This window comes from Microtus pennsylvanicus, chromosome 2 (genome assembly GCF_037038515.1).
Source record: "Microtus pennsylvanicus isolate mMicPen1 chromosome 2, mMicPen1.hap1, whole genome shotgun sequence".
Classification (NCBI taxonomy): Eukaryota; Metazoa; Chordata; class Mammalia; order Rodentia; family Cricetidae; genus Microtus; species Microtus pennsylvanicus.
In genome coordinates this window covers 30,036,523-30,049,023 of record NC_134580.1, presented here as the reverse complement: position 1 = coordinate 30,049,023, position 12,501 = coordinate 30,036,523, and the positions used below count along the sequence as shown (strand labels likewise).

At 48.2% G+C, this 12,501-nt stretch overlaps 1 protein-coding gene across 1 annotated transcript in view; it reads right to left on the bottom strand.

Moving 5' to 3' along the window:
* The window catches only part of LOC142844135 (electroneutral sodium bicarbonate exchanger 1-like), a 36,171-nt gene that overhangs the window by 7,870 nt on the left and 15,800 nt on the right, over positions 1-12,501 (bottom strand). The window contains exons 2-5 of the mRNA XM_075962435.1: positions 10,592-10,673; positions 4,429-4,578; positions 3,646-3,775; positions 2,659-2,825 (exon numbers count right to left, since the gene is read on the bottom strand). Coding sequence (XP_075818550.1) covers positions 2,659-2,825; positions 3,646-3,775; positions 4,429-4,578; positions 10,592-10,673 — 529 coding nt within the window. The remainder of the gene's footprint in view (positions 1-2,658; positions 2,826-3,645; positions 3,776-4,428; positions 4,579-10,591; positions 10,674-12,501) is intronic.

Sequence of the window (12,501 nt, the reverse complement as noted above, 5' to 3'; positions counted from 1 at the left end):
CCTGGAGACTGTAAGCACCAAATGCCATGGACCGGTGTGACCTATCTCAAGTCACATCAAAGATTCGATTATGAGCAGACATCATCTGGATGTACCCACACCCTAAAACTTAGCAAGTACAAAATGAAACCCATCCTCTTTCCACCCACCAGACCTCCGGATTTTCTAGTCATCCAGCCACAACCTAGAATCCTGAACATTCTTCCCTTCCTGCCCAAAACCAGTCCATCAAGTGATTCCCACCACTCTACTTTCTGAGCTGCTCTGGCAATCAGCCCTTGCTGTAGGGCCCACTGAGGGGACCCTGGCCCACTGAGGGGACCCTGGCCCACTGAGGGGACCCTGGCCCACTGAGGGGACACTGGCCCACTGAGGGGCCCTGGCCCACTGAGGGGACCCTGGCCCACTGAGGGGACCCTGGCCCACTGAGGGGACACTGGCCCACTGAGGGGACCCTGGCCCACTGGAATAGGTGGCTCTGCCAGGTCTTACCCTTCTCCCTCAGCCCCTCTGCCTTGCTTAAAAACCTTTGGATTGCATTCCTAAAGCTGCCACCAAGGTTTCTTCCCTTGTTGTCCACCTCCTCCTCCTGAGACTGACTCGAGTCCAGCTATCAGAAGCCCCCTTTGACTCACCTAATTAACATGCCCAATTAAAATTAAACACCTCACCCTAATACAGATTTCTCCTACTTTACCGTTATGTGCCTATGTGCCACATCTGTCTCCTCCTATTCGGAGGCGGTCCTTTGTCCCTCTGGGACAAATATTCCTGCCCCCCTTCCCTCATCAGCTTCCCCATCCCCCCTCAGCCCTACCTCTGTCATCACCGCATCCTAGCCCACTTAAGAGAACCCCCTTCCCTCATCTGCTACCCCATCCCCCCTCAGCCCTACCTCTGTCACCACTGCGCCCTAGCCCACTGTAACATGGACCCCCTTCCCTTCTCCTAAAATTCCACCTGCAACGTCATCTGCTGCTTCTTTTTCTGCCTGAGTCAGACAGCAGCCACTTAAACTTTTCTTTTCCACTTATAAAAGATCACCTTAGAAACAGGTGCTTGGATGTGGTTTGTACCTAATCTGGGGTCCAGGAAGGAGCAGCCCTGTGCCGGGGGTGGTGGAGGGAAGGTCTCCTTCCTCTGCAGCAGTGGAGCACCATCTCACCTGATCGGATCCAACGACCTGGTTCACGCTCCCTTTAGCTCACCCTCCGTCTTGCTTACAGCTAATTTGATCGAGTACTACCCCCCAGACTTCAGCAGGGTCTCCTCATTCTTGATGATTATAATATCACTAACTCTCCGGGGCTCCTCCACTGAAAAACAGGGCACAAACTTTCTGGGGAACTTCATGGGCATTTATACACATAGTCAGAAGTCAATGAAATACAGATGCGACCCACTTGGATTAAAGTCTATGAGTTGAGTCGTGTGAGGGAAGATAAAAGTACTCTGGGAAAATTCCCAGAAACCATGAGTGTTGGGACCTCAGTTTCTTCAAAAACACCCAACTGTTCTGGGATGTGCTTTTGTGCCCCTTCCAGGTGTATTGATTGGACAGGAGTAAGTTTATTCTTTACGACTGGCTACTGTTTGTATGAGGTGTATTGATTGGACAGGAGTAAGTTTATTCTTTACGACTGGCTACTGTTTGTATGAGGTGTATTGATTGGACAGGGGTGAGTCCACTCTTTCTGATTGGCTACTGTTTTTATAAGCCTCCACAGAGAACATGTTTTTGCCAATTGCCAAGGGCAACTTGCCCACTACCTGAGACTTGCCTGTGGCGCTGTCTTCAGGGTGTAAACTGTACTTTGGGGCTCCATTCTCGCAGGTTCCACTATCTCTAGAGCAGTGAACGTGACTCTAACTCTGAACTCACTTTTTTTTTTAAAAAATTCTACTTCCCCCACAGTTGGGAGTACACCTGGGGCACCGCCTTAGGAAAGAGTTCGCACAGGAGTCCATCAGTACTGACCTCCATCCCCCGGGGCCCCCAAAAGTCCTTAGAGAGGCATGATTATTTAGACACTTGGAATGGAGAAATCTTTAACCTGTCTACTAGAATGGAGTCAATCTGAGGGGAAGTGTTCCACATGCCATCTGGTAGTCTCCAAAGCTGCGCCCCACAGTATCTTAAAGTCTGTTCACATCAGAAAACCCCACAAGACAGGTCTATCCTGCATGCTGCGCTGAACCATGGGAATGCTATGGCTCACGTTCCTGCAAATCTGTTCTAGATGACATATTTTATACTGCTAAATCTTTAATTTTCTTCTTTTAGGTATTAGGATTGTCACAATTATTAGTGTGCACGTGAGTGTGATGAAGGCGTGCGCCATCGGGTCTTCGTGGAGGACAGAGGACAACTTTCCTAAGTTACTTCTTCCGTCATGAGTTTCTGGGTGGGACTCAAGTTGCCCAGCAAATATGTTTACTAACTGAGCCATCTGAGCAGTCCTTTCATTTTCTTTCTTTCTGACTTCCTTGTTCTGTCTGTTTTGCTTAAGATAAAGTATCACTGTATAGTGCAGGCCTTGAACCCGTCTTTACCCTGCTTCAGCCCTGCCAACTTCCAGGATTACCGGTGTGCACCAGAACACCTGCCTCTTATACTTTCTATTTATGCAAAATGTCTCGGCCCTTTATTAGCCTTACCTGAAATTTCTTCTATGCTGCTTGCACGCATGTCCAGGAGGACAGAGCCATTGATGAGGCAGTTCCTCAGCTCAAACAGACTGTGCAGAGAGAGGGTGGCCACGTAAGGCTTGCTCCAACGCTCTCCCCCATCTTCAACATCCTCTTCAAACTTCAGCCACCTGCAAACACGGCCAATAATGAGATGCCACAGACAGAAGATGGTTTTTTTTTCAAGAGGACAAAATATCTAAAAGGTCATAGAGAACACTGGAACACCTGGTTCAGACACAAAAATACTGGAAAAGCAAGTTGTGACACAGTGCAAATCTTTTTTGTTTTGTTTTTTGAGTACGGGTTTCTCCGTGTAACAGCCCTTGCTGTCCTGGACCTCACGTTGTAGACCAGGCTGGCCTTGAACTCCTTTGTCTCTGTCTCCTGAGTGCTGGGACTAAAGGTGAGGATCACCAATGCCCAACCTTAATCCCACTTTTATTTAAAGACAAATCTAAAATTATAAACACATATATGTATAAGACCCTAAATATATGCCTTGTTTTCGCCTTGGGACAGTAGGATTGAAGGTAACTGTCATTTTCTTCCTTTTGCGTACCTTCACTTATTTTATTGTCTATAGGAAACGTGACTTTTACAAATTTAATCTTTATCATTTGGACATATTGACAAACCGTATTAAGAAAAAAATGACATTTTTATCTGTGCTCTATATGACTTCAGAAATCCACAAAGACAGAAACACGGAAGACTAACCGTCTTGTCACATGGCATCAGGCCAGCTGGCCTGTTTAGCTCTCTCGGCCCCTGGGAAACAGCCACAGTAGGCCATGTATCAACGCTAGCTACATCAGTGTGAGCAGGAGCCAGGCCTCCTAGCTACCACTTCAGCCATGAAGAGTCAGGGCAAGCAGGCCTGCCACCTGCTGAGAGGTGTGCACCTGCCTGTCCCCGGGCTCCTGACCCGGCTCCTTCAGGGCCTCACCTGGCCCCGTCTCCTTCCACTTGGCATCCTCTCCCTCTCTCAGACAGATCTCGTCCAGCTCTGTGAACAGCTCATGAGGCACATGCTCCTCGTCGTCCTCAGTGCCCAGAATGAACTGAACATGCTGAGAGGGGGTGTCTAGAAAACCAACAGAGAAAGGTCTGGATGTGTATCTAGCTCCAAGTCAGAACGAAAATAACATTCTGCCTCACAGCTAAGGGAATATATAGATGTCCTGAATACAGATTTAAAAGTTCTTTTGTTCTTAGGGAAAAGGCTAAGGGTAAACATTTAAACCAGAGAGCAGAACTATAAACTAAGACCACTGCAGAGGTCCCATGAGAACCTAGAAATCAGTTCAGTTCCCAGCACCCACACGTAGTTCACAACTGTCTAACTCCAGTCCCAGGGATATGTCCCCTCTTCTAGCCACCAAAGGCACCGGGCAAGCATGTGGCGCATAAACATACATGCAGGCAAAACACCCAAACACATAAAAATAGATTTTTTTAGTTTTCTAGAGAGCTGACAAATTTTAAATAGCAAAGGATTACTTATGGTGTTGACTGAGGTGTTGAAATGTCAATTTCAGGAAGACATTTTTAGTTCTTAGAAGCATTCCTTCTTCCTGGGAACCCTAGCGAAGGGCTAGAAAATCAAGACCACCTGCCTATGCCTTCTGCATTCCCATGAATCACCATATCACCCTCTCATAGACACTGGTCCTCTCTCCTCAGGGTTGTTACCTCCCCTCTCCCCAGAGTGCTACCCCTCTCTCCCCAAGGTATTACCATGGGCCAAAGCTTCCAGGACCTCTTCACCCTGGCTGGTTCCTTTGCCCCGCGCTCCTCGTCTCCGGTGCTTCTGGCCATGAGTGCGGTGGTGCCGATGGCCCTGCCTGCCCAGTGGCATCCGAACCCCCACATACAGAGTTCTATGACCTGGATGAAAGCAGAAGACCTATGGTGAGAATGCCATTCCCAAAAGGAGTCTAGCGTAATTGAGAGTAAAGAACCACAGGGTTTTTGTGCCAGGCCCTTCTGGAATGATTAAACATCAGAGACTCCACTAATAAAGACAGCAATCACAGAGTTGGCAGTGTCTTCCTCTGTCCTGCACGTGGCTATAAACCTCACGAGGATGTGTGGCAATCTAATGAAGAACACGTGAGACTGAAGGACATGTGAAGGGCACAGCAGGTCACATATTAGAGCACGGGAATGCAGCTGGAGGCCTTGGTGTGTGCAAGGCTCTGAGAGGGAGGGGGAGGAGGGAGGATTGGAAGAGGGAGGGAGAATAGGAAGGGAAGGAGGGGATATGACTTACAAACTATGGATATATGTTACTTTTTGCTATTACAAGAAAAATGGGGTGATTTTAAGAGACAATTCCTGTATGGGGACTTTGGCCGGTTTTGGCAGAAAGTGGTTAAGCATGGTCAAGACCCCAGTCAGCCCAGCTGGGCTTAAAGCTCCCTTTCAGCACTGGATGTCTGAGGATGAACAAGCCTCTCTTGACTCAGCTACTAAAGGAACGCTGGCACTCCTTCTTTTTAACTCACGGGGTTATCAAGAGCAGCAAAGAAGATTAGGACAGAAACTGCTCAAGGCAGTGCCCAGCACCGCAGGCCATACCACCTAGACTGCTGCAGACGGACCTTCTACCTCAGAGGGGGCGTGGTTGGGTTTAGAGACACTAAAGACAGGCACAGAGTGGAGGACACGGAAGTAAGTGACCCGACAGCAGTCCTTTCTCGTCCCTCCTCCTGCTCCCCACTCCTCCCATACACCCCCTTTGGTTTTCATCCTCCACCTGACTTCCTGCCAAGCCTGGAGCCCAGAATCAGAAGCTTCAGGGCTGTTCCAAAGCCTTATACTCGCAACACTGCTGTGCCCACACTGTTCCCATGGCTCCTGGCATCTTTAGCTGGTGTCTTTGAATCCTACCTACACCCATTCCTTCCCTTTGACTCCTTGTTTCTTGCTTTACTGAGAAGACGCGGGGCATTTCATGGAAACGCTGTTCATCACAGTCTGGCTCCTCTGCCTGGCTCGGGAGTTCTCCATCCCATGCCCCCCACTCCCCTGTCCTCTGCTGGGATGGCTACCCTCACTCTCTCCTCAATCCAGTCCTTCCATGGCTGACCTTTGAAGACTCCCACTGGCTGTTCCCCGTGTTTCCCCCTCTCCTTCCTTTCCCACCAAGAATCATGACTGGCCTCACTCCCCCCGCCAAGTTCCTGCTCCATGGCCTCTGACTGTGGCTTCTGTCCCTGCCCTCTACTAAAGCTGTATGCAGTAAGGACATCAGATGGCACTTAGTCACCAAAGCTCTGTCCAGCACATCTCCCAGTTCCACAGACTCCACGGCGAGCCCGGCATGGATCCGGGAACTCCAGATGCCCGTCTTCTTTGGAGTTCTGGGTTCCTTGCACTCTCGTGCCGCTGCCGCCGGACACCTTCAGATGTCTCATAACCCAAAACAAGGGTGACTCTTGACCCGTGCTCTCTCCTCTTTTTCAGTGGGACCCAGTCTTTGAATTTCAAGTTCACTTCTACATGAGACTCTCCTAGCCCCTGGTTTTAAGTCTTTATGTTTATTCCAGCTTGGCCTACCTGGTTGGTTTTCTACAATTCTGCCTCAGTCCGGAATTATAGGTGTGTGCTACATACAGCTTCAAATCTTTTATGTTTTAATGGCTGAGCCATCTCTCAGCTTTTTTTTTTTTTTTGGCACCACTGCCTGGCCAGCTTCAAATAATCTTTATCTACAGCAGTGGTTCTCAACCTTCCTAATGCTGAGACCCTTTAGTACAGTTCCCAAACCATAAAATTATTTTTGTTCCTACTTTATAACTGTAAATTTGGTACTGTTACAAATCATAATGTAAATATCTGTGTTTTCTAATCGCCTTTCATGACCCCTACGAAAAAGCTGTTTGACCCCCAAAAGGGGTCATGATCCGTAGGTTGAGAACTACTGACCTACAGTGATTAACATGCCCCAAAACAAATTTAAAATTCTCTCCCTTTGAAAGTCAAGCTCATTGCAGATGTGGTATCTCACACCTAGAATCCTAGCACACAAAAGGATGAGAACGGTTGGCTAAACCTTGGAAGTCAATCTAGGACACATAGCGAGTGAGACAAGAGGGAGGCCCTGTCTCAAAACAAGCAAACAAACCTCAAACTGGAATGAGGCACCACATTTATGTCCACAACGCCACCGCTGTGTGGATTCCATGGTGGCTGGGAGGGTGCTCAGCCCTGAGCTGCTCTTGTTGCTCTTGCAGAGGCCCTGGGTTTCCCAGCAGCTCCACTGTGGCTCACAACTGCAATTCCAGTCCTAGAAGAGCTCACGGCCTATGCTGGCCTCCATGGCATTGCATATACACGATGCATTGATAAACATACAGGTAAACACCCATACACAAAACAAAGTCATTTCCCTCAGCGTTACCTTAGATTCCCAGGTCCACCCCGCTGTCCCCTTCATTGTGGGTCCTTGTAGGCATAATTAAAGAGACCCACAAGATCCCAGAATAAAGAACAAGTGTTTATTTATTTGAGGAAAAATCTCACGATAAGGGTGGAGAGCCATGGTCCTCTATGGGTGCTGGAAGCTGTGAACCAAACTCTGACCACCAACCAACAGAGAGCAAGCACAGTTTTCATCTGCTTAGACCTCAGACCATGCCCTCAATGGTCGATACCCAAAAGGCTATTGGCTGAATGAATTCCCACATCAAGCCATTCGCGTCTCCTGCTCTGACGAAGCAGGGTCTCTTCCCTGCCCTCCACACTAACTTAACGTTACAGAGTTGTTCTCCTGGTTACAGTCATATGGTCCATCTTGTGTGTGCAGTGTCCCTGTGGTCAGTTCTCAGTGACCATCCTGTGTGTGCAGTGTCCCTGTGCTCAGTTCTCAGTGACCATCCTGTGTGTGCAGTGTCCCTGTGCTCAGTTCTCAGTGACCATCCTGTGTGTCCAGTGTCCCTGTGGTCAGTTCTCAGTGACCATCCTGTGTGTCCAGTGTCCCTGTGGTCAGTTCTCAGTGACCATCCTGTGTGTCCAGTGTCCCTGTGGTCAGTTCTCAGTGGCCATATTGTGTGTCCAGGACAACTGTGCTCGGTTCTCCTCACTTCTTTGGATTTTCTTTCCTTTGGGTCAAGTTTACATATTTAACATGGAAATAAACGACCCTAAAAAACCAGGTTATCAGCTCAAGAGAGCAAAAAGGGTAGCCCTACCTCTGGCACAGAACGAACATTCTGGAGAAGAATACACGCGCACACCTTTGTAGCCTCGCCAGCACCCAGTGGTAGGTCTCGGCGCCCTCCGCCTTCCATAGCTGCTGTATCCACAGTGGTTCATACTCTCTACCTGAGCCAGGCTGCTCTTCCTCACGAGTGCTGGCACTGTCTGCACATGTACTCACCAAATTCTCGGTAAACTCTCTGCCTCCTTGGCATTGTTTCTAATCTCCCCGGTGAGATGTGTGGTCTCCTTCCTCCAAGCCACCCAGAGCCCCAGCTGAAGCTTTTCTCGCGCCTTCTTTTCTGTCTTGCATTACAGATGAGCAGCTGCTTACTCCCAACTGTGATATGTGAACTCCAAGTCCCTGCTGAGATCTACTCCAGCACTGGTGTGGAACCACGCTCATTCTATAGTGAGTGTCACAGTGAGTCTACAGGGGCCATGCGGCTGCAAATAATTTAGTAAAACTTGTAAGAAAGATGTTGATGTTTTTTAAAAAAAATGCACACACACACACACGCACAAACACACACACACAAACACACACACAGACACACACAGACACAAACACACACAGAAACACACACAGAAACACACACACAGACACACACACACACAAACACACACACAGGCACACACAGACACAAACACACACACAGACACAAACACACACAGAAACACACACACAGACACACACAAACACACAGACACACACAAACACAAACACACACATAAACACACACGCGCGCGCACACACAACACAAACACACACACACAGGCACACACACACAAACACACACACACGTGCACTGAGAGCAGCCATAAATGAGAAACACGGGGTCTTTGGGACAGAAGAGAAAGCATGGGTTGGAGCCACCACAGAGATGGGGCTGCAGACCACACTGCAGCTGGTGCTTATGGCCGAGCACTCACTGGGGAGCCCTAAGGGAGACTCTGCTCCTTTGGGCTCCCAGGATGACTCTAAGTGGATAACCACAGGAAGTCCTACATGAGGAACACATGCAAGCCCCTTAAAGCTACAAATACAACCAAGTGGGGCTAGCTTTTGTTAAAGTGCATTAAGCTGACATCAGGAGTCATAAATCTAGCACTTAATCAGGAGTAATGTCATTTTCCAGCACTGTGATATCCTGCAGTTTTCTTTCCCAGCAGAGGGGAGCATGGCATCATCTGGAGATGTTGCTGAGCTGACCTCGATGGATGAGACCTGGCCCTCAAGATCCATGAGAAGCTGCCTGGGCTTACTATTCTATTCCCTCACAAAAATATTCAAGCATGTCCACTTCCCAGGGGAGGATTAACGTGCACAGGTAATTGTAGAGGACAATGGAGCTGCTCACAATACCCTGCGAGGCGCTGGGACAGCACAAGGGTGAGGGGATACCTGTGTGTCTGCCTTGCAGTAGAGAGGGAGAAAAGATGGATTCCACCCAGTCTTCCCCACCATCAGGTCGGTTCTCAAAACTAAATTGGAAGTTGCACCAACATGTGTCTCGGGTACTGTGAGGGCTGAAGTTATGTTTAAGTTTAAATTACTGAGTCTAAGAGATTTATATTTTAAAAAATGCTTCTAACCTGTAAGCCCCACTTACAGGGATAACTTCCTGGAATGCTGGGGCTCTTGTTCATGTAGGACAACAAGTCACGTGTTCTCACTTCTCTAAACAAGGTTGGCGGCCCCAACTGCATGGGATGTGCTCCATCACAGGTAGGTTGGAGGCACAGAGGCAGGAAGTACAGCTGGATATATGCTTGCCTCTGATTGGACGAAGGCCGGAAGTGCAGAGTCTTGCAGGGTTTGCCTTTATAAAGCCCCTGGCTAAGGTAATTTGGCCAAACACTCTGGAAATCCTGGGTAGGGACCTGGCCAGAGTCCAGAATCCCAGCCAGAATTTAATAAAGCTTGCTTCAAATATCTCAGAAACTGTGGTCATAGTCCTATTTTTGCCTGTGTGATTACCAGTACTACAGATGCAGTGGGAGTCAAGATCATGATTGGGAAACCCACAGAGACAGCTGACCCCAGCTCGCAGGAGCTCCCAGACTCTAGACCAACAGCTAGGGAGCCTGCATGGGACCAACCTAGCAGTGGGGTCAGAATCAGTCCCTCGTGCACGAGCTGGCTTTTTGGAACCCACTCCCTATGGTGGGATGCCTGGCTCAGCCTTGATGCAGGGGCAAGGAGCTCGCTCCTGCCTGAAATTGATATGCCAGGCTTTATTGACTCCCTAAGGGAGGCCTTACTCTATTTGGGGCAGGGGCTAAAAAGAGGTGTGGTGGAGAGAAAGGGAAGAGAAGAGAAAGGGGAAACTGGTTGGTATGTAAAATAAATTTTAAAAAAAACAGTGCTACAAACAAAAAGGCAGCAGTTACGAAGAGTCAGTGAACTAAGTGATCACTTCACAGTCTCAAAGAAAGGGTTTTTGCTATTGTTGATATCTGTGCTGAGCGGCCCAGTACTCCATGCCTGTGTCTCACGCTGCCTACTGGGTCCTGCGCCAAGCCTATCAGACAGGGGCACGCTTATCTCTGCTCTTGTTTAAGACAAGGACCAAGAGGCAAAGGAAGGTAGCTGTTTTCCCCACAGGGTCCCTCAGCCAGGAAAAAAAGAGTCAGATGTGAACCCAGGTCTCCAGAGGGCTTTTGTTTTCCCTGGCCATGGGAGGCAGCCTCTTACCTTCCAACTCTTCCTTCTCATAGTGAATGTTGAGGGTTGTGCTGGTCCCGCCCTGATCCACCACAGCTTCCTCATCTGGTCTCTGTTTAAAAACAGATATGCAAATGGTCACAGGAATACATGCATATTCATTCTCCAATGCAAACGATCATGGAAATACACGCATATTCATCATTCAAATACTCCAAACCACAGTATATACCAAGGCTCCTCTGAGATACCTGGAGGGGGAAGCAGTGGTTTATATATATTTTTAAGTTGGAACCTCACATCCCCTTGAGATGCAAATATGGCAGTCATTCTCTTTCCCAGGCTGTAACATTAAATAACCATGCCCCGAGATCACAGATGTGGTAGAAGGAGTTAAGACTGAGCAGCTCCATCCTCTCCAATGGCCCAGTTACACATCTGCAAAGCCAACTCGAGCAGGCACTTGCCTTGAATGGTGACTGCCCCTCACTTCCAAACTAACCTAACAGCCCCCAATTTTTATGTCCTAAAGGCATACTGCAATTCTGCTTAGCAAGGAAACAGAGATGTGGGGGCTAGAGAGATGGACCAGTGGTTAAGAGTGTGTATACTCTTGCCGTCTCCAGCCTCTGACTCCAGCTCCAGGAGATCCAACACCATCTTCTGGGCTCCGTGGGGCAACTGCACTCGTGCACACACACTCACACACGTGTACATAATTCAAAACAAAACAAGCCAGGCATGATGCACTCGGAAGGCAGAGGCCAACCTAGTCTATAGAGCAAGTTCCAGGTCAGCCAGTGTTGCATAGTGAAACTGTCTCAGAGAAGAAAGGAAAGGAAAAGAGAGATATTTTTAAAAGACTCTAGCCCCATACACAGCACAGAAACATTCACATGGTAACTGCTCAGTAAGACTTTTTTTAATATTTAATTTAACTTTATTTTATGTGCATTGGTGTTTTGCCTGCATGTATGTCTGCGTGCAGGTGTCAGATCTTGGAGTTACAGACTATTGGGAGCTGCCATGTGGGTGCTAGGAATTGCACCCAGGTCCTCTGGAAGAGCAGCCAGGACTCTTAACCACGGAACCATCTCTCCAGCTTCCAGAAAGTCTTTCTTAAAAGAATGCTGTGACCCAGTCCCCTCCTCCTTCACAGGCATCGGGCCACTAAGACAAACACACTCAGTGCTACTCTGGACTTACTTTCCCTTTCCCGGCATGAGGCTCCAACTGGGCTACTTCACCACAGGGACACAGGCACACTCTCACTTCCACGTGGCCTGTGCACACTGCCAGGCTTGGTGCTTCCCCCAGCTCTTTAGCTCGCCAGGATCGCCCTCCAGGTATAGCTCAGATCTCCAACTCACTCTGAAGCCCCCACATCATCAAGCCCATCTACGCTCACCCCCCCAACACAATGCTGAAGACAGGCAATCCAGTTCTCCAGTGAGACGATATTTTAATGAGATTAACATAGATATTCTTAGAGAAATAGAATGTCAAATGTCAATTTGTGATTAATTTGATAATTTACTTTTGTAGATATTTAAAATTACATATTACTATTATGAAAAATATTTAAGAGATAATATTAAGTTTTAAAAGCAAAGTGGAGAAAACTGTGATTTGCTCCATCTTACCAAAGAAAAGGGAGCTGGAACATAAACGCCTGGCTAGACTTTAGAGCACAGGGCTGGAGAGAGCTCCACCAGCCGCCACATGACCTGCACACACAGGGCAGGTGTTCACAGACACAGACACACATGAATAAAAATACATCTCTTCCAAAGGGAATTCTCAAAATAAAAAACCAAACAAGCAGATGTGAAATTGGTGGTGTGGCTATTTCAGAAGAATGATTCTAAGTCAGAGCGCATAGAGCTGGAACGCGGCCGGCTGGGGCTGGCATTCCAACTCCAGATCAGTTCCAGGCAAAA